Source organism: Odontesthes bonariensis, chromosome 12 (genome assembly GCF_027942865.1).
Source record: "Odontesthes bonariensis isolate fOdoBon6 chromosome 12, fOdoBon6.hap1, whole genome shotgun sequence".
In the NCBI taxonomy this organism is placed as follows: Eukaryota; Metazoa; Chordata; class Actinopteri; order Atheriniformes; family Atherinopsidae; genus Odontesthes; species Odontesthes bonariensis.
The window spans coordinates 26,857,640-26,879,479 of NC_134517.1; the positions used below are offsets into that span (position 1 = coordinate 26,857,640).

The window sequence follows — 21,840 nt, forward strand, 5'->3', positions numbered from 1 at the left end:
CCCATCAAAAGTTATGTAACCGAGGTCTATGTGCATGTGTTTGCATGTCCCTACTTCTATTGTCCTCCACTCGTCCAGACTCCTCAATTTTTCTGTTTTTTTTTTTTTTGTTGTTGTTTTTTTTGGTCATTTTGTTGGTGGAAAAATACTTTTTTTCCAGCATTTCAAGCTGAAAATGACTGAAAAAGCGCCCGCTATCCAAAGTAAAACTTTGCAAGACTTTCAGAAAGCCTGGGGAAGTGTTGCACATCACAGCTTTAAAAGATTACAAGGACGTCTCATTCTTGGAAGTAAAATCTAAAGAAATGAGGGGTTGCTCACCAGAATCATTCTCACTGTGGCTAACTTCAGCCGGTATTTATGACCTGAAGCAGAGGGTTGGTCTCCATTTCATTATTTCGTTTATTATTATTTGTCTGCATTAGCTTAAGGCTCCCGGCATTATTGTCTGGGGTGTCGCAGGCCGTCCAGTCAACTGGTGCAGCAAGGGCGAGGTGTGATGATTCCTGCTGACTCACAGATAAAGGCTATAAAAATTTCAGAACACCATTTCACAATCAGGTTAGTAAGCCATAGAGTCGGACACAGATTCATTTAGAAAAGAACCAAAGTTTTTAAAAAGTGAGTTTCTTAGAGAGGGAGAGGTATGTGCGTTTAGGTGTTTGGTTGCAGGAAGCATGAAAGTGCTTTACTCTCCTTTAATAATAACGTGTTTTACATTTCCATATGCTTCGGTGTAGAAAAGGTGAACTAAAGTAAATACGAGGTTCCATACTAAAATAAGTCTTGCTTTATCTGACAGCGGTACGAACCACGTGTTTAGTGTGATTGATTATTGTTCTAAGTAATTGTCTTGATAGTCCTTTTCTTTTTCTCTTGTGGTGAGTTAAACGGGGAAGAAAGATAGCAGAATAACACGATCACTGAAGTGATATTTGAGACGTGCAGTATTAATGCTCAGGTGATGGATCTAGGCCGTTCCAGCCCTTGTCTCTTCCCAATTCTCCCTCCCTCCCTCCCTCCTTCTCTCCCATCTGTGCGAGTTTAGCATAGAGTGAACACTGAGGACTTGCTGCTGTCAGCCCAAATGCTCCAATAGCACCTCTCTCTCTTACGTATGGAGGCCAAAATGGCCACTCATCATTCCTCCCTGCCTCTCTGACTGACTCACTCAGTAGCTCTCTGTGATTCTCCATAGTCAGGGTGTGACTATGGAAAACCACTGCCAGGGCTTACTGGTAAAGTCTGTGTGTATCAAACTCCAGCTCAGCCAAAAAGCCCTTACAATTCATCAATTCAATAGGCCTCTTTTTTTCTTTTCTTTTTTTTTTTCATTGCTGGGGCATGCCAGGCCCCTTTTATTAACATCTAGAGTACACATTTCCCCAGAAGCTCAGTAGAAAAGACTCCAGGTCTTCTTCCTGTAAGACACATTTAGGAAGGAGTGGGCAAAAAAAGGCAGAGCTGACCTGCTTCATTAAACTCTGATCACTGTAATCCAGATGGAAGTAACTGGATTGTAATGATTTGTTAAAGTAGGATTTATACTTCAATAATGCTGTTTAGCAGCGGTGGACAGCAACAATGATATGAAACAACCACAGAGATAAACCACAGTTTGTGGCTTCTATACTTGACATCTCATTTCTTTGGAATTATTTGGGGGAGTTGGTTTACATCTGCATCTGGCTGGATAGATAGATGATAGATATTGTCACTCCTTTTTCCTAAAAGTTTAAGAAGTCAACAGTGAGCCTTATCAGATTGGAACTTGTTGGTTCAGTGTAAATCGATAGTTAATTGCTGACATGCTTGTTGCTACTTGTAGCTGCTCCTACATTTTTTTTTTTTTTTTTTTTTTTTTTTTTTTTCAGGCACTGATTATCCCAGAAACTTTAAGCATGATGCTCCAACCGGATGACCCGATTAGCGTCTCTTTACACCTGCTTGAAATGCAGTTCTGGCGGAGATTTTACTTTAAAATGAATTTTTTCTGATTTTCAAAATCGCAAGCAAAATGCCGTCTGCATTCGTTTGTTGGAGCAGATAACGGTGTCCCTTGAACTGATGACTCGCTTTAGTGTAGCAATAACCGGTGCATTCAATTTCAAGTGTGACAAAGGTCATTTTCTGTCTCTTTAAGGATTTGGAATAGAAGAATAGAAGAGAAAAATACTTTATTCATCCCCCAATGGGGGAACTTCAAAAATCTTTTAAAATTTAAGGATGAAAACAATTTTTCTCATGAAAGTCAGACAGCCGGAGATCAACAGCAGGAGTGAGTTTGATACAACATGTTTGAATCATGTCACTGGGAGTGTGGTTTGCTTGCTGAAATCAAGTGCCGTATCAAGCTGTGATATGACCAGATGACCTTTCCCAGAAGTCCTGTGCTATCGATTCATCTCAAGCACATCAAGTCTGTTAGGACAAGTCTAATCCCCTGGACTGCACTTGTCCTTAGCCTGTTGTTTCTTGGCTGGCCGTCTCCTAATCCAGCGGAGGCCCTGTTAGTGCATATTGTGTTTTCTATTTGCTGAGGCATTAAGCCATCTTAAGGCTTCCTTTCAATGAGAAATGACAGGATAAGACCCCAAAGGGCAGGCTATCTTGTCTATTACGCAGAGCTGGTATACAATCTCACAATGATGCAAGACAAATCATGAGTCTCACATGCGATTGTAACACATTTAAAGCACTTTGTAGAACTTAGACAAAGTTAAAAAGGTACCATATAAACATGGACTTTCTGGAAATACAAAGACCAAACGTATATTTATTGGAAATTTGATACCTCTGAATATATTTAGACGAAAGTGTACAATCCTTTCTCCCCACAAGTCACACCAATATAAACCTATTTAAGCACCATTATTTTAGATTTTAAGACATTATTTTAGAAACACACAGTTGTTTGAAGCATTTGGGACAGGTGGGGGCTGTAACAGTATTGGTGATATTGAAGAAGTGAGGCCCAGGATTATTGTATCGCCACAGAACATCTCAGGCTATAGATGGCAGAGGGCTTGCGGTGTGGAAGCGTGGAAAGCACTGGGCCACATGCTAATCTCACTTGATGGTTTATGTAACTCCTGCTATCACATGATCGCACGTCACCACCAGCCCAGCAACTGTGTGTATCCAGCAATTCACTCTTCAGCCAGCCATGCAAACAAATGGTTGGCACAAAGGAAAAATGAGGGGCTCACATGTATGATCATTGGAACACTGTGCTAATTCACTGTGCTGCTTCAGTCACTAATGTATCTATAGGCGCGCCCCAGATCTGCTCACCAATGTTTGAAGGAACAAGGGCTGGTTGAAAACGCCAAACAAAGAAGCGTGGTACGCACCGCTGCGTAACTTTGGACTGTATACGTTCCAGCTGAGCGACGCCTCCATGAGACTGCAGGGAATACAGCTGCGAGGCCATGAAGAGATGGCCATGAAGCTTTTTTTCTGGGAGCTGGAGCAGCATCTCAAAAGGTAAAACGGAGAAAAGGGGAATCTCCAAGGAGTGGGCACACTGTAGCCCCACCTGATCCAATCACTACAGCAGCTACGCACAAAAGACTGCAAGGCTGTATTGTCCTTTTGTGTTCGGTCATTTAAAGCTCAGGTGGTGACATTAGCATTGAGGAATACTTGGTCTCATGGGTGAACTGTGAGTTCTTTTTTAAATTCATTCAATTTTAATCAATTCAAAATACTGGGAGGGTTAATATATAGTAAAAAGAAAAAACTGTACATCTGTAGTATGTGTTGCATTTACCAACATCTCACATTAACTTACCCTTCTTTTTGTGGTTGTTTTTCTCGTTTTTGCTTTTAAAGATGTGTCAAGTGTTTTTATTTACTACGATACCATTAAAGGACCCATAACTTAGTTGTGTTTAATTCTAACAGAAGAAGTTAAATCAAGGGCTTATTGTTATACTGTAAGTTGCATGTACTGCAGTGGTAAGAAATATGTGAGTACACTGTAAATTACTGTCGTATAAATATAGAACATCAGCCTGTACTGAGCGTAATGTAGTCTGGGTCATTTCTCTCAAGCTTCTTCTCTAGGTCAGTGTGCTTGTGTTGATTTGCAGCAAGGCCAGCAGCTGACTGACCTACCAATAACACGCTCTGTTAATTCATACATGGTGAAACTCCTCTATTTTTGAAGGAATCGAGCACATTTCCTAAGCAAAATTCTTGACTTGGTAGTATCTCAAGGACGTCTCACGTCAACAGTATCCAATAGGTGGACTGGGTCTGTGGGACAAGTTTGATTTACACCAATCAGCCACAGCAATAAAACTACTGATAAGTAAAGTAAGTCATTAAAAAAAGCTGGCATTCACAGGCCCAACAGGGCAGCAGTGATCCACGCTGAAAAGGCTTAAGAAAGGGGTCAGAACATGATGGTCGGAAGTGTTCACTCAACCTCCAAACTCCCCAGATGCCCATCTGTGTGAGCAAGTCCAACCTAAAGAGACCCCACTCAACAATCCAATTACTCTAAAGGATTTATTGCTGATGTCCATGTATGGGATACTCCAGAACACACAGAATTTCTTTGTCCATGCCCTGACAGGTCAAAGCTCTTGATAAATAGCCACTCATTGTTAGGCAAGTTGTGCTAATGTCCTAAAAGCCCTTTTCTTTCTCTCTGACTGTACTGTGCCATAGCACCTCTTCACCTTCTGTATGATTTGTTTAGTTGTATCTCATATATCTTTGAGGATCTCCTTATGAAAGGCCCAGTCTGTTCTGACTGCTCAATGATGGTGGAATTAAACCAAGCTGTTTTTTTTTCTTTTTTAGGCATGTTAAACTAGCTGCTTGGCAGGCAATATGCAAATATGTTGCAAGGAATTGTAGACTACATGTACACAAGCAATGGAAGAATAGCCTCAACTCTAATTCAGCACAACTTTAAAATCTGGATTTTTATTAGAGCAGAGCGACAGACTTGAGATACTTAAAGCAATTGTGTGTTGACATGATTGGTTGATTATACGTGACCATTTCTGATGCGTTTAGCCAAAAAAGAAAAAATATGTGAATGAAAGCAGCTTTATTGTGACTTCAGCTGTATTATTATAGACTTATGCTTTACTGTTTTTACGAAAAGATGGAACTTTGGAGCATATGTGTAGCAGCTGGGCAATTTGAGTCTAGCCTAACCTTAATATCTGGTTGTTGGTCTGCCCGTCAGACCTCTGATTTTGTACCATTTCGCTCTAACTAACATGTTTACATATATTTTGAAGGCCGAGTTTTGGTTAGACTACTACAATCTTTAAGGTTCTAAACATGCAAAGTATTTTCTTTGGAAGAGATGACTCATTTGCGTTCAGTGGTAAGCTTTGCTAAACAGAACAAACCTAAAAAGTTTAATTCTGTCTTTCATATCAATTTTTTTATAGTAGCTTTCCATCTTCTTTATCACCACCCATTTGTTGAAGAGGGAAGTTGAAACTCTTTTGCTTTACTATTAAATTCTCATCAGCAGCTAATGATCCTCTGGCAGTACTCGATGTTTTATATCTTGATGAGGAAATCCGACTTCTCGTTGGCTTTCTTTCTTTTTTTTTTTTATTCCCAGTATCTATCTGAATATTCAGACTTCCCATTAGTGTTTCATGCACCATCTGTACTGCAGCAGGGTTCCTCCATTATAAAGAAACAAACATCATATAAAAGACATTTCTCCATGTCAAAACACAGAATAATGAGGTAACAATGAAGCTTGTGGATTATCTCGCTGATGCATGACAGTGTTTTTACTTGTCAGCTGGCTTTTACTTTTCTTCAGGGCTGGTACTTGTGGTGCAGAAATCTAACAACATGGGTTGGTTCAAAGCATGCCTCACAAAGAGATTTTTCCTGAGAAATTAATTGGGTACACCTATCTGTGCTCAAACTGCATGTAATCACACTGCCAGTCAAATAGGCAGTTTGGTGTGAGCGTTCAGGTTATCTACTGTATGTTTTTCCTCGTACAGTAAGGGTTAATGAGTAGTATCCATTTGAAACAAGGTGGACCCTGCAGAGGAGAGCGATGGAATAGAGTTGGGTGAGACCTTCCAGACCCCGAAACACAAGTCCTTTGAGTGGAAAAAGGAGCTGTTGTGCTGTCTTTCTGTTGTACTTTAGCTTGTGAAAAGGTTATGAAAAATCAGATTCTACAAAGCTTCTGTGAGTTTGTTTATGCACCTCTAAGTTTGAACACTTTACACACGGGTTTGATTCTTTCTGAGCTGCAGTTGTAGTGCGCCTATTTGGGTGTGGATAAGTGGCTAAAACCTCTTCCAGTCAAAGACGCAACCGGAAGAGATAAGTGTGGCTTAGAACTTCTTTTTTAGGTGTTCGGCCTCATGTTCCAGTAAGTACTTGGGTGTTTGACTGGGATAAAAAGCAGAGAGTGACATCAGCGCATGAGATTGTGTTTGAGCCCCTCGTCATTATGCTGTTACTTAATAAGGCAGCACTGTGGTGTTGATAAACAAACCAGCTTAAGCCTCATTTTAAAGGTGACTTTTAAACCGCCCCAAAAGCTACTCAGCTGTTTTTGTTAGAATACTTCACCTGTTTTTTTTTTTTTTTTTATCATAGCTTGCCCTTCTTCCATTCACCTTTCACTATGCCATATTGCTCTTCAGTGATAATATTTGCATAGAAAAGCTACTTTGAGTTTAAATTGAATGGTTTCTTCTGGTCAGGCGCTCGCACAGATGGCCTTGTTCAAATAAATAAGTCCCAACATTTCCCAGCTCCAGCTAACCATTTGGAACGGTTTTCTTTGTCTCAGAGGACGTTTAACTGAATTGTGTTTTTGACCAGCAATTTTAATATTCAAGCATTCATTTTCTTCTTTTTATTTTTCAAAATGTATCTTCTTATATCCAGTTGTAAGACATAAAATGTGTCTTTCGAAATGCTGCAAATAATCCAATGCTTTTCATAGACGGCTCGGTATCATTCACACCCTCCTGAGGTTACAGCTGACATCAGTAGTATTTAGTACCTTAAAGACTGTACCATAACTATCTTCACAAACCAGGTTTCCTGTCACCAGCGAAGCAAGTCTGAAGCAATCTTAAGAAATGTGAATTGGACACATTTCCATTGGTGTGGAATGGTGTCCCCAAAGTTTGTCAGTACAGACTACGCTGCTCGAAGTCCTAATGCAGTAAAATTGGTAGAAACGAATGAGAGGGCTCTTTTGTAAGCTCTTATTTTGTATTTGGAAGTCACCTGAGTTTATTGTCTGAAAACCGCAGGTGAATGGCACCATTTTAATCTTTGCAAAGTCAGATGGGATTCGTTAAGTTTTCATTCCCCCTAGAGCCTATCGAGTCGTCTTCATAACAGGCAAGAACCCTCCTCAGGATAGTTTTGTTGCTCACTAGTCAAAGGTTTTTCCGATAAATATTTATTTTTTTTCTAAAGTAGTTTCATCTTTCTTGTTTGCACCCTCTAAACGGAAATCAAAAACTTAATTGAAAACCTGTCTACTCTCTGTTTAAGTCCAGATTTAAGTGTTTTCTTGTAATGCAAGGTGTGTGTTAGTGTGTGTGTTGTTTCTTGGACGTCTGGGGTGGAAATTTTTGTGGAGGAGATGTTTTCTGTGCATCTGTGAGAACAAGATACTCCCATCTACAAAGTATTGTGAAGGCATTTTTTGGGTGTGCGATGTTTGAGTCACATTAAACGCACTGACCTCTGTCACCTTAAAGTGGACATTTTACAAACATCTAAAAGGTCCCATACAGATCAGCCGTTAATGTATGATTACCCTACTTGGACTGAATATGTCATCCTCATGCCTCCAAAAGAGCGTGGAACTGTCAGGATGTGGACAAAGAACCCCACCTGACACCTGGGGTGTTTGGTATTAGGACTAATGGTGCTGCGATCCATCAGGGCAGGTATTCTGCCCCCAAGGGATGTCTTTAAATTGTGTATTACATTTGTAGGTGATTTATTTTTGACGGATAGCTCCTTTTTCATAGCTGCAGCCATCGTTTTTGTGTTTTTCAGTCTCAAGATCTAGTTTTCAGCTCTGAGTTTAGGACCCAGTTTTGTAACTGTCATGTGGGACTCTTCTTTGTCACCACAGTCTCACAGATGTTCAGTTGTAGACATAGCCACATGGGGGCAGTGTATTTGTACACTTTGCAATACTTTATAGCCATCTGAAGCATTTTGGCTTGTGCCTGGTGTGCTTTCTTAATTTGCTTTCTTATAAAAAAAATGTCTGTATCTTGGTGATTGTTCTCGCTCTGTACATTATATAGCTTCTCCTGGTCATGGGCCTACAGTAATGCACGTCAGATCAGTGCTGTGATGTGCTGGTGTCACACTAGTAGAGTTACTTTACGTTTTATTTGACTACATAAACGTTTTGGTAACAATACTATCCTGTATAATGCTATACTACTGAGCGATTTAACAAATGTTAACATCCCTAAACGCCTGGTGGATGACACAGAAGAGCACAATGAAAAACAGTTTACATCGATTGTGGTGATTTTTTTTTTTTTTTTTTTTTTTTTTTTTTATTTATTTTTTTTCAATATTGGGCGTCTAAATTTAAGCTCGGGGCATTTTTTTTTGTTTACGGTTGACCAGTAGTTGACACTTTAAACATGACCGGATCATCATGTATCATTGCAGCCCTTTCCTTCCTGCTGCTAAGATCTAAGGATAACCCACATCCTCTCCTCTGCCCAGTTATGCAGAGCGCGTCAGCTGAGCGGCAGGTGGGGGCGTTCCTGAATTTATTATTCAAACAGCCTCTGCCTCGACCAATCAGGAGCCACCTCCTCATAGTGCCGCTAGATAAATTATGTGGGCTTGTGAAAAGCTGCAGACCTTTGTGTACAGCTGAGATGAGCTGACCTTGGATTGTTTCTGTACCGCTGCGGTTGGCGCGTGAGCTTCACCGGACTACAGCTCACAGAATATCGCGTGTGGATGTGTATAGCAGAGCTGTTCGTGTGGAGGTGCACCCGGGTCTTGTTTAACTGACTACAGAACATGAACAGCATGAATACGTCGTGCTACTCCGTGGCGATGGATTTAGGCGTCTGCCAGCTGAGAAATTTCTCCATATCGTTTTTGTCGTCATTACTCGGCGCAGAGAGCTCGCACGTCAAGCTCGACAATAGGTAAAAACCGTGAGTGTTACAGGGCTGCTCTGTATTCAGGACTCAGCTCGTTTCACCTGCATCAGTAATGTCAACGCTGTGTTAAAGGCAGCTCCATTATCACTGTATTCAAAAGTGCCACAAGCCTTTATCCAGTAAAGCCAAACGAGGAATCGTTTCACACTGAAACCAGGCAGCTGCTTTAATAGAAATTTCCAGATGCTTCCTGTAACGACCCACATTCCTATAAAGGGAAGAAAGGCTGCTTCCACGGAGCTCCGTGGGCTGCGCTTCTCCCATCTTTTTTACACTGCAGCACAGACTGGCTCAAAATGTTGTATTTATCTGTCTTTTCTTCTTTTACAGCTCGTCAGGAGCCAGCGTTGTGGCCATAGACAACAAGATTGAACAGGCAATGGTGAGTTTTCAGCTAGTTTCTTTCTCTTCATACAGTGGAAAAATGTCGATGGCAGTGGCTGTTATTCTATAATAGGCTGAAGAGGGGTGGTCTTGGACAAAATTGGAAAAATAGTCGTGGATGGAGGACTTATTTAAAAAAAAATTCTATCGTTACATATCCCAACATGTAATTTAACCATGGCGGTGTCGAAAATGCGAATAGTGTAGTAATTAATTTATATATATCTCATGAAAACGATATAAAGCTTGGCAGGAAAATTGATAGTACTTTGTGTTGTTTATCAAATGGGAAAATATAAATGATGACGGTAACATACTTTTTTGTTTAAGCTAATGTGGGAGTAGTGACGCTTTCACCTAGCATCATTGCTGGATTCAACTTGAATATTTTAAGCTGGAGTTGTTGTTTTTTTCTATTTATCATTAATGTTTGGGGTCATATTATTACAGCCAGAATTGGTCTTCAATGCTTTATAACTAAAAAAAATAAACAAACTGGGTTTTGTTTTCCGTTCAACCACCGTCTCCGTTGTCAGCTCTGTTGCTAGGCAAACTGGAAGGCTCTCACGCATGGATATAAATATCTCGGCCTGTGATTGGTTTGCATACAAATGTAGGACGGGTTAATGACGTAGCACCCTGGGAATATTCTCCCATCACCTTTCACTTTTATCGTTGGCTTCTTGTATTATTACCAAAACAGACTGGATATAAAGACTCGCATTTAAAGGCTCATTTTGTCACATGTCTTGTCGAGAGATGTATATTTATTTAAATTTTTGTGGAGTAACAGTAATTTTGTTGTCACTTCTCAATTTTGGCATGGTGTACTGCTGTATTGACAATGCTGGCAATGTCCTGCTAGTTACTTGTTTAAAAAACTTTTCTTATGAAAAGTTTCGCCCTGTTGAGTTTTTAGTTGCCGTAACTGAAGCGAAACGTGTTCTTTGCATGTTAGAGATTTAATTTCACTTACTGGAAATATACATATAGCCATATAAGTGAGCATTCCTATTTTTAAGGCTGAGATTTGAAGAAGTTTGGGTACTGCTTAGTAGTCTATAATAATTGCCAGCAAGTTTGAGAAACTTTACAGCTGGTGTTTAACTGTTTTATCAGTGTAATGTTGACAGATTCCACTCATAAACCCATGCCTCTGTCTGATTCAGGACCTGGTGAAGAGTCACCTGATGTACGCAGTGCGTGAGGAGGTGGAGGTCCTAAAGGAGCAGATCAAGGAGCTGATCGAGCGGAACTCCCAGCTCGAGCAGGAGAACACATTGCTGAAGACTTTGGCCAGCCCAGAACAGATGGCCCAGTTCAAGGCCCAGGTTCAGACTGGCTCTCCACCCGCACCTCCAACAGCTGCCCAAACGGGACCTCCAAACACCGCCACCCTCGCCCAGCCCGCCTCGCACAGCTCCGGCCCCTCTGCGTAGCCTGGTCTACACAGATGGCCGTGACGAAATGACTGACTTTCTAGTTTTGAGTTCTGCTACAGCTGCAGAGTCAAACTTTGCCTTCTACAGCAGGAGGTGACGCTGTTAAGACAAAAAATTTGCACATATTTATCTCTGAAGGATGCAGCCAGCGGTAAAAGTGGGGATGTGCTCCTTGGCACAGTGGAGGGTGACAATCTTTAGATGCTGTATGGGTGGTTGAGTTTAGGAGGATGAATCATCAAACATTTGCCAAAAAACCCTTGGTCATCAACAAGAATGTCTTACCAAGAAGAAATAAAACAGCTTATCAGTGACGACATACTTAGCTATAGATTCAAAAAGAAAAAAAATCACTGTGCCTGTGTCTGGATTTTAAGTGATATACTGACGATGGAGCGGTGGGAGGTGGATTGTATTGGTTGTTACCGATTTTGCTGAATGATGTAAATAAAAGTGGTTCTCTATCAAGGCTTGATCCTAAATGTTGAGACTTGTACGAGAGAAAAAGCCTTCTCAGAGTGACAAATGAGGAATGTGAGCATTTATTATCACGACAAAGTCCCCATCTGGAATGGGGGAGTTGGCGGGGAGGGATGGGGAGGGGGTGGGAGGTTATTTTGAACAACACTTGGCAGCATTGACGATGTTACTTAAACTGTGGGTTGGTGGGATGAACAAAACAGTTTCTTATGGAGATGATGATGATCTATTTTCAGTATTTCACTTTCGAGCTTGTCATTTTTGCCCTCGACGGAGCTCTATCGTTGCTGTTTTCTCGACCCTGCAGTGGCATGTAATTTAAACCTTATTTTACAGGGTTGAGAAGTTGGGCTAAGCTGCGATTTGTTTCCTTCTTTTTTTCTTCATTTAATTTCTTTGCAAAAGTTCGATGGGCAGATGATGATGTACATTTCTGTATAGTGTAAGTATGATGTAAAATAGCGAGGAGGAGAGGAAGAAAAACAACGGATGCTATCTAGGTCACACAGATTGATGCAGATGAGCAAGAAACACGCCGGTCTTGTCCGGTCTGTGTCATCTATTTTTAATGCTGTATTTTCAGGACTGTGGATCGACAGGAGGTTAGGTTATTTAACTTGACAACACCCAACCAACATCGTTGTCTTTTTCCCCTTAACTGCAACATTAACTCTTGACTGTAAAACAATTTCAATCTCTTTGCTCCTTCTTTTTCTTTCTGAAGTATTGCACCTGTTGTTTTTTATTTTTTGACAGTGAATACCTTTTTGGATCTGAAAATGCAAACCTTGGTAGAAAAAAAAACAAAAAAAAACACCCCACAAACACAAACTCTGGAGATGTTTTTTCGTTTTTCATTCTGTGTATCAGTTGTATGCTCATGTTCTGTGCATGTTTCCGCAAAGACCGGATGAGATAATGTATCATAAATACCTACAATTGCACTTGACAGCTGCACTTCACAACTTTCAATAAACATGCTTAAGGAAGAATAACAACCTGGTCACTGTCCCTTTTTTATTATTATTTATTCTGAATGAGCAGTCGCAGCTCAGGAGCTGAACTCCTTTCTGCCTTCTGCAATGATAGCTTAACACAATTTATCTCAAAAGAAAACCCCTTTGGACTCCTCGGTGGGCTTTTTTTGGTGGCTTTTCGTGTTTGTTATTCACAGTTGACTGTTAGATCGGACAGGAATCCCACTCGATGTTCAAAATGCCCTCCGCTGCTTGAAAAACTGATGAAACTGAGATGCATGATATTGAACTTCTTGCTGCAAGAAACCACTACAGAGATGACGAGCAAATATAAATCTTTGATATATTGTCAATTTATATAGTTTCTACAGTCAAATAACTTCTAACTGACATGTTTTAGTTCATTTAATCGTTTGAATTGATCAGGAGATCAGTAACACAGAAGAATTAAGTCTACCTCTTTACAAATTAGGTCTGATTCATTAGACTCTCCTTTGGGAGTGAGATATAGTGATGGATGCTCTCTCTCCTTGCTAATGAAGTCTGTGGTGTAGTCATGCTAAGATGTAAAGAACTCGGAGGCAAAAGGAAAAAAAAGTTGAGGATGCCTGATAAAGATCTCCAAACTATTTTAGATCAATCATTTCTCTGAAAAAGAAAATCATTGTTGAGAGGTGTAGAGTTTAGCTTACCCAGGACGGGCTGCCCCTGCAGATTCAGTACCAGAGGAGGAAATTTAATAAACAAACAAACAAAAAATCTTCAAGAAAACTCTTACAGCCGTTAGCGTCACAGTGCAGGTATCCACGATTTTCAGTGGAAGGTTAGCCAGAAAACAATCTTTTGCTGTTTTCTTAAAAAAAGTTTCAAAACTAACATTTGAGGAAAATTACATTTAGTCTCTGAACATAAAAATCACATGAGATGTCTGGTGAAGACCACAGGTAGCTTTTCAGAAGACAAAAAAAACGCCTCAAATCAGCTGCGAAGCACGGTGGTGGCAACATTATGTTTTGGGGATGCTGTCCTCTGCGACTCCTGCTTCTTATCTTGCTTAAAAATGATGTGAGGCCATCTCACTGTGTTGGATGGTCCAACCTGGTGCAATGATAAACACACAGTGGATTCTGTCTAAATGCTCAACATTTATTTGAAAAAACATTCTTCTCACACAATACAGACGAACAGTTAAATAGACAAATATGGCACATTGTTAGCAGGAGTCACTGGCAGCGTGTTCACACACACACACACACACACACACACACACACATACGCGCTCACGCACACACACAGGTGCCAAGCGAATAATGAAACATGTTCTCCAGCCGACGTGGTTTAAGACTGTCCATAGAAAAGCTGTCAGTACCACAGGCTGCAACATTGTAAACGCTGATCGAGGGCAGGGGTCTGCCCGTAGGGGGGGGGTGGTCGGGGTAGCTTATCCCTCCGATGTCTGGCATCTGTCTTTGGGTCTCTGAATGGGGGTCGTGAGAGGGCAGGCGTAGGTTAGCCAGGCTCAGTGAGGGCATGAGGAGGGGGGCGAGGGTCCGGAGCGTCCTCTTGAGTCACATCCCCATACGAATGCTTTGGATGATCTGAAATATGGCTGAGAGTACACAGACTGACTGGTCAGAACCGTGTTCGTCTCTTTTGTTTTCCATAGTCATAAACAATCCTAAGACACCCTGAAAAGTCCAAATGTCTGCACTGGACAGCCTCTCTTTAGCCAGGCGGGCAACAACATTACAAAAACACATTTTTATTCTCTCCCCCCCCCCCCGTAGATATAAAACATTACCTGATCCGCACACAACAAATACAAATAGGGCCAGCAGCCAGGGACCCACGGGATACTTCTCCTCTTGTGGTCGCTACATAAACACAACAAAAACACAGACACACGTTGCAAAATGAACAAAACTGTTACAAAACAAGTGTGCGTGATGCTGTGAGGCAAAAAGAAAACAGCTTCACAGATTTACGGAGAGGTTTCTTTTTTTTTGTTTTTTTGTTGCCACAGCCTCTTTTCTTCTGTCACTTTTTTTCCTCCTGAAACCTTCAAGCACCACTCATCTTGTTTTTTCCTAAACTCACGAGACGAGGGTGCTGCTCATCGGGCAAACCGAGCAAACCCGGAAGGTGCAGAGTCGGGGGGGGGGGGGGCAGGGTTAGCAGTTATTTTTCCCCCAGTGTGGCTCATCAGCTGAAGGGCCTCATGATGACGTCATCTGTTTGGACATGTTACATGTTTGTGGGGGACGCTTCTACAGTCAGTGATGATGTACACAAAGAGAGAGTGGGTGGAAAAAATCTTTTCCAGACACAAATAAAGACGCAATTTTACACAGTTAAAAGAGGGAGAGGCTCTGAAATGACAAGAGGAATAAATGGAAACATATCAGCAGCTCCGGAGCTGTTGACCGAATCACACAACCATCCTCATTTGCCCTCTTGACCCAGGTAACAGATATAGGAGCAGCAACTACGTGAGCCTTGAGGTGAGTTTATTTGTTGAGAAATTCTAGCTTTTAAGCCAACAAAGATTCTATCAGGGACATTTTTTTTTAATGTATATTAACAATTTAATCAGAAATTAGTAGACACGTGTCACACCATCCCATACTCCCCAGAAGCAGAGCAAAAACTGTACTTTTCTATTACTAATAAAAACCTCTCACAGTGGAGAAGCTTGGGACCCTACATGGAGATGCATTACTCCAGTAAAGTAACGTGAAGTTACACAGAGGAGGGCGGTAACGAGCAGATGAGCCCAGTGTGAACACATCACATTTGGATCCAACATCAGCTTTTTGGGGTTAGAAGCTGAACATGCAGACTGACGGGGCTGTAAAGGTCCCGAGTCACACTCTGAGACTTTATGTGAGAAAAGCACATTTATCCAACAGCTGGCTGTCACCACCACCATCATGCAGCTGTGTTCACGCCGGGCTGAACGTCACCTATACGGGCTAATGTCATGCTGGCATCTGGCAGTTTTGTGGAGGGCTCACCAGCGTCTTGGCTACGTTTCCTCTCTGCGTGATGTTCTTGCTGTGTTTCTCGTTGGCCATGCGGATCCTCTGTTTAGCCACCATCTTCCAAAAGCGAGGACAACAGCAGGGCTAATTTGGTCTGTTTAGCCTGTTATTTACTGATGCTGCAGGCTGGCGACAGCAACCCTGCGTCAGGCTACGAGAACTGTGGCGCGAGGAAAGCCGGAAATCTCGAGTTTCACTTTCAAAATACAAGCACAAAATGCTATTTGAAACCACACGGCTTTCAAGAGCACGCACGAAACGATATGTTGAATTTTAATTATTTTGACGGCCACGACAGGAAAGAGAATGCCCTACGTCGAGGAAATTCACGAGGGTCTCTCCTTTGCACCTGGCGGAGATGTGCGCGTGGCCAGGAGCGCGTTCCAGCAACAGAAAATTGATTTGATTTGAAAATATCTGCAGGAATGATTCAGTAATCAAACAAATTATTGTTTTATTGTAATTTTATTGCAAATTATTAACTTTTAACAATCTCATTGATATTTACTTGAGAAATGTTTTCTAAGTGCTTATTGGTGACCAATTCAGTTTCCAGTTCTAACAACTAATGCAGTTAAGTACAGAAATTACTCTCAATAAGATAGCTGTAATGTTCAGTGTTTCAATAAAACTGATTATTATAGCCCTTATAAGGCGAGATTTATTGTGCAATCACTCTACTGTGTGAACTTGGCTGTGTTTACCAAACAAACTACATTTTACACCGGGTTTTATCCTCCTTTAAGTTATACAGGCCACCGGAATGATATTGTTCTCTTCTGCAAACATTTACACCACACGAGGGTAGACAGCAGTCTTATGGCTTTCTTTGTATTACATAAGAATGTAAAGGGTGGGAGGCTTATTGCAATCCATACTTCCTGTGAGGTCGTACTTGTACCATGCCTGGCTACTTACAGTTAGGGTCTCTTTCAATGCTAAAAGTCCTAGTAAGTGACTTAATTTACAGCTTTCAGGGAGCACTACATGATTACAACAACTGTTTAGATCAGTGTGGCTGGCTTCCACTTTTTCCCCCCCAAATACATGACTTGCAAATCCCAGCCAGTCATCAGACTGTCATATAAGCATTAAACCCAACCAGACATTCAGAATTATAACCGTTTGACTCAGTGTGACATGAGTGCGCATGTCTCTGTGTCAGTTGCAGCTCACTGACATCCCTCACTGCATCTGACATCTGACAAGATGGCAGCTCGCTGGCCGCTGAGAGCAAAAGCAGGGCAGAGACAGCGCACGGGTTGCCTAGCAACTGAATCAAAGAGTTTGCTTGGGGAGGGACACGCAAACTCCACCAGTGCAAAGGAAAAGACAGGGATAGACTAGTCTAAACAGCTGACTCATAATTAAGTGTGGACTGATGAGTGTGTTACATTGTGAGGGATTCTTTTTGTTGCCTTGACTTGGTGAACATGGACAGTAAAGAACAACACAGCTTGACTATGGGAGTCATGCTTTTAGTTTCTTACAACCCTCGACGGGGTTACTGCTATGAAGGATAGATTGAATTGACAGATGAAGTGAATCCCATTGTTTGCTATCTTTATGGTTAATTCTTCCATTCTCATTGCAGGTTTGCTGTCTTTAATGTGAGCCCGTGTGCCCCCCTTTTCCAGCTAATATCATCCTGCAGGCGATCGGATTTTTTTTCGGCTGTAAATGTGAAAACATGGCTTTCAATTTCAGGTCTGCTGGGTACGACAGCGCCAAAGCCGCCAGCCTCAGCGGCCTGATGTCAGGACTCCAGCTGCTGTGAACAGGCTTGCAAAGACAAATAGCTTCAGCAAACGTCTTTCCCCTGGAAAAATATGGCATCTTTTCATGTGTAAAAGTCTTGGCAGAAGTCAACAGAAGTTGCAGCTGCAGATCAAATGTCCTTGTGTGTTCAAAGCCAGCATCAATGCATGACCTGGATTTAAAGCTTCTCTCTTTCCCGCCCCCTGGGATCTACACTGTCTGTGTGTGTTTATCAGAGCAAGGACCTGAGATGTGCTGTAGGGAATAAGAGTATCAGTAAACCAAGAACAAAATGCGCACAAATGAAAGCAAGAGTAAAGATGGATGGATGGCCAGTTGGAAAAAAATAAACTTTTGTCATTTCAGCTTCGAGAACTTGATGAGAAGCGTCCAAACAGGCACAATGGAAAAACTATCTACAGTATTGTGACATTTGATGACAAAATAAACATCATTTTTGATTACTGTTTACCACTTTTCAGCGGTGGGAGGTTTTCTCTTCAGTCAATTCTCCCATAAATCATTGAAACCTTCCTGCATCCAAAGACGTTTAACGTCATTAAACACACTCCGACCTCTTCTCTGAATTCACTGATTTCAGATAACATTTCTAGGAAAGCGCTGACATGCCTTGGTCCAAAATACATGGATACAATCAGTTCGAATGGGAAATATGGCATGGACATAAAAGAAAAAATGCAGAGCAGACATCCAAGAAACAGGCATTGCCAAAGAGGGAATGAGTACAAACAAGTCTAGTGTTTTAGGTCAAATGTGCAGATCAGACACACAGATGTCTGCCAACCTGTTCAAACACTGAGTTTTGAATTTACACATAGAAATAACAGAACATCCAGGGAGGGAAGTCTGTTTACAGCTCCCCTGAGTGATACTTATACAAAAGCCACGCATGATGCCAGGCAGAGGACATAAGAGAGCTCAAGTGTATGTGTGACAAAACAGCTGAACCGTAGCTGAGGTGTCACAGTTAGGTAAAATACAGTCTCCTGTCATCACTTCAAAGCATTTCCACTGTAAGAAACTCCACCCTGTGAAGCCTGAGAAAAATATTTGACCTATTTTTGGTGTACAGTAATTATGGGCCAAGCTCACCTTTTGGAGTAAAAACATATACTTAAACCACAGCATGAAAAGAAGTTAAACAGCAGTTAACCCAGGCAAAATAAAGCTGAAACAGCAGAAATGAATATAGGTAAAGAAAGAAGGGGCTACAGCAGGGGAAGGAAATATTTGATGTCTGCATGTGAGGGTGTGACATGAGCCAAAATAAGCTCTGTATAAAAACAAATAGTCAGGTCGCTGGTTTAAAACTCTCTTCACACCAAATGAGCTCCCCGCCTTTGTTTTTTCTGCCCATTTGTGGGCCTCATTCCTCTCTGGGGCCCTCCCAATGGCCTTGACTTCGAAGGGCCAAACAGAGCTTGATGTGTGATTTCATAGGATTCACATGCACAAACAGACCTGCAGCTCACTTATGTTCAGTCTGTTTGATGTCAGCAGTGTGGCACGCTTCCCGACACACAAGCGCAGCTCTTTAGCAGCGCTTATGGAAGGCAAAGATGGCCCCCTTTTTTATTGATTTTTGTGAGAAATTCACTGTGTCACTTTTCTGGTTCATAATAGCTTTAGAGGCCACAGTGAACTGACTAAGTAATGGGTCGTATCGTTTTAGCGAAGCTGTATTATATACAAGATATTCATAAGAATAACTGTGGGTTTGCAAGAGCTTTTCATTGAGTTATTAATTTAATTTGGAAGACTCATCCGATGGAGGGTTTGACATATGGACACAAGTCAATTATACAAAATATAAAGCACAAATGTTTTAAGCATTGGCAGATTCAGACACTTATAAAACTTTTATAAATGATACCTGACTTACTTCTTGTCCAATGGTGGACAGTAACGGAGTACATTTACTTGAGTTCTGTACTTAAGTACATTTTTTGAGTATCTGTACTTTACTTGAGTCGCCTATTTGTTTTTTTTGGAAACTTATGACTTTCACTCCACTTAATTTCTAGGAAGCTTGTCGTCACTCGTTCCTTTTAGGCTTTGTAATCTACTGTTGCTGTTTTTCTTTCCTAAAATGCAATTGGCCACACCAGAGTGGTGTAAAAAGATCTGGAGTCTCAGCAGAAAACTGGATTTGTCTGCGAGGCTGTTTTCTGCCGAGACTACAAGAGTGTTTTGTGAACTGAAGATCTTCATCAAAGCAGAGTTGTAGTTTGTTTGTGGTAATGGACTCAAGAGTAAACTTCTACTCCATAGTGAATGTGTGGGGAGGGGGCTGTTTTAAATAGACTTTTTTTAAATGAAAATAGCTGTCCTTATTATTTTTATTGCACTTTCATGCTGAAGTTTTCACAGGTGGTACAGACTTTTTGTGGAGTGGTACAAAATGTCTACATGTCAGTACATCATTGGGTGGTTTCAGAGTTACATGCTTCTGTAAAAGCGCTCAGAAAACAATACAGCCATTGATATTAGAAAATGTACTTTGTACTTTTGAATACTTAAGTATTTTCAAAAGTAAGTACTTCAGTACTTTAACTTGAATAAAATTTTGACGGAGCTACTTTTACCTGTAGTTGAGTAAGATTTGACCATTAGTATCAATACTTTGACTCAAGTACTGGAGTTGAGTACTTTGTCCACCACTGGCTTTAAAATTCTGTAAGTTACTTTTTAACCTGTTCTCAGGCTGAAGACCTTAGACCATAAATCTCTTATCTGTGTATAACAGTGCAGCAAACTGATTTGCATTTCATTTGTGCATTTCATCAGAGAAACGAAGGATGTCTGTGTGTTGTCCTCGGAACGATTGGGACTGTTTCTGCAGGACATTCTCATTCCCGACTCGTAACACACTGACATTTGATCAAGAGCCTCAGTTATCAATATCAATAATCATAAGTGATTCAGTGCCAACGGTGAATGACAACAGGAGAATGTCATTCTACAATCTCTCTACTGTTGATAAATGACAGAAACCATGTCAGGATGTTGGAGAGGAAGTGAAAGATAGACATCCAAACTCAAGGCATGGGAGGGCTGCTATCCTTTTTTTCTTTTACTTCACTCAGCCTTTATTTTGACTCGCTTTGCTCTGCTACTGTTTTGCATCGTCAAGCTTTAAAAGCACTCATTTGAGGTTGGGAAAGGCTCATGGTTATGTGAAGAAATACCTATATTTTGGAAAACTTCCCAAACATTTTCAACATTTTCAGAGTGGCATGCCTCGCAACTGTTACACTGTGAGCTGGGAAAATCCCACATATCACCCCGCTGGCTGAAAACTAACAGAGTATGCTCCTGACCAAGTGTCATTATGTGACGAGTTGGGAGTGACGGCGGGTTGGTTTATGGGCAGGCTGTAGCAACAACAACAGAGCTACAAAACACCCCAAGATGTCCTTGTAAAAGTACTTTGTTTTTTTTGTAATGATTGAATAAAGGTGTATGACGTGTTAACAGGTGCGCTGCTGTGAGACGCATTGTGTTACTTGTGTTGGAGCAAGCCAGTTATTATGATGTTTTTCCATCAGGCAGCATCCTAAAAGCCATTGTGACATCATCTGTGACCCCAGATCAAGACCTGAGCTGCACTTAACCGGGAGATGACGTGTAAAAGCAATACCAAGAGTGGCTGCTGCTGTTTCTGTGTTTTGTTCTTTCACCATGACGACACATGGTGTTTCATGCTTTCTTGTGTCAGTGTGATAGAAGAGTAATTGTGCAATTTATGGTCACAAAAAGAATAAAGAAATGTCTGTGATTTTTTTTTTTTTACTTTTAAAAACCCAATTTTCATTTATATTTCAAAAACAAGATTGTCTGTTTTCAGTGCATGTGTTACTTTCACTGTTATGTGATTATTACAAAAGAAGTCACATCAAGTCTAGTCAAAGGTAATGATCTACTTATTTTTACCAATCATTGCCTCAGACCCAGAGGGACTGTTATTTACTTCTACATGCCAGGCCTGACATTTTAGCAGATTTTCAATTATTTGTTCTATCGTTCAATGTTGATGCCCATCCCTGTTTAATTGAGCCTGAGCATACAGTAGCAGAGCTCCTTGAACGGAGAGGCGGCAGGGAAAGCGAAAATAGCAACTTTTGCTTTAATAGATCTAAAAGAAGACTTTACTGGACAGCACTGAAGTCCCAGTTAACCGTAACTGTCCCCCCTACCACTGCCCCACTCTTGTTTTAACATTAGACAACAAGAAAACAAGTATTTGTGTCCTTTTTGATCATTATAACCAGTCCTAGCAGGCTTAGCACCCATCAAAGCTCTCTCTATCTCAGCTGTCGAGTTCTGAGACTGTTACATAACCTTTGTGTGACAGTGACTTCAAAAAACACACACATTAATCTGACTGAAAACAGTAATGAATCTTTTTCAAATTGTCATGATCACTCTGACATTTTCGATTAATATACTTGGATTTTTCTTGCTTTACTTTTCATCAGTAATCAGTTTGAACACTGAGCTGTGTATCATATGTGACACTGACTGATTTCTAAAGAAAGTGTCTGAATTGTCTGAACTG

General features: G+C 41.0%; 2 protein-coding genes across 3 annotated transcripts in view; one reads left to right on the forward strand and one right to left on the reverse strand.

Moving 5' to 3' along the window:
- The window catches only part of tsc22d1 (TSC22 domain family, member 1), a 29,067-nt gene extending 16,584 nt beyond the window's left edge, over positions 1-12,483 (forward strand). Inside the window, exons 1-3 of one of the 2 annotated variants that reach the window (XM_075479916.1) lie at positions 8,846-9,164; positions 9,510-9,561; positions 10,733-12,483. In XM_075479916.1, the coding sequence (XP_075336031.1) occupies positions 9,034-9,164; positions 9,510-9,561; positions 10,733-11,002 (453 nt within the window). In that variant the 5' untranslated portion in view covers positions 8,846-9,033 and the 3' untranslated portion in view covers positions 11,003-12,483. Of the gene's footprint in view, positions 1-8,845; positions 9,165-9,509; positions 9,562-10,732 lie in introns of those variants that run through there. The other variant, XM_075479914.1, reaches the window with a different exon arrangement.
- Positions 12,484-13,630: 1,147 nt separating this feature from the next.
- On the reverse strand, positions 13,631-15,659 carry serp2 (stress-associated endoplasmic reticulum protein family member 2). The gene is made up of 3 exons (XM_075478750.1): positions 15,477-15,659; positions 14,264-14,336; positions 13,631-14,071 (listed from the first exon to the last, which is right to left on the reverse strand). Exons 1-3 carry the CDS (start codon positions 15,558-15,560, stop codon positions 14,031-14,033), a joined length of 198 nt encoding a protein of 65 aa, XP_075334865.1. The 5' UTR covers positions 15,561-15,659; the 3' UTR covers positions 13,631-14,030.
- Between the last annotated feature and the right edge of the window lie 6,181 nt (positions 15,660-21,840).

Coding starts and splice junctions, on each gene's coding strand:
- serp2 (XM_075478750.1), bottom strand. CDS start 15,560: ATGGTGGCTAAACAGAGGATCCGCATGGCCAACGAGAAACACAGCAAG. Junction 14,337..15,476: donor GAAACGTAGCCAAGACGCTG/GTGAGCCCTCCA, acceptor GTGTTTATGTAG/CGACCACAAGAGGAGAAGTA. Junction 14,072..14,263: donor ATTTGTTGTGTGCGGATCAG/GTAATGTTTTAT, acceptor GTGTACTCTCAG/CCATATTTCAGATCATCCAA.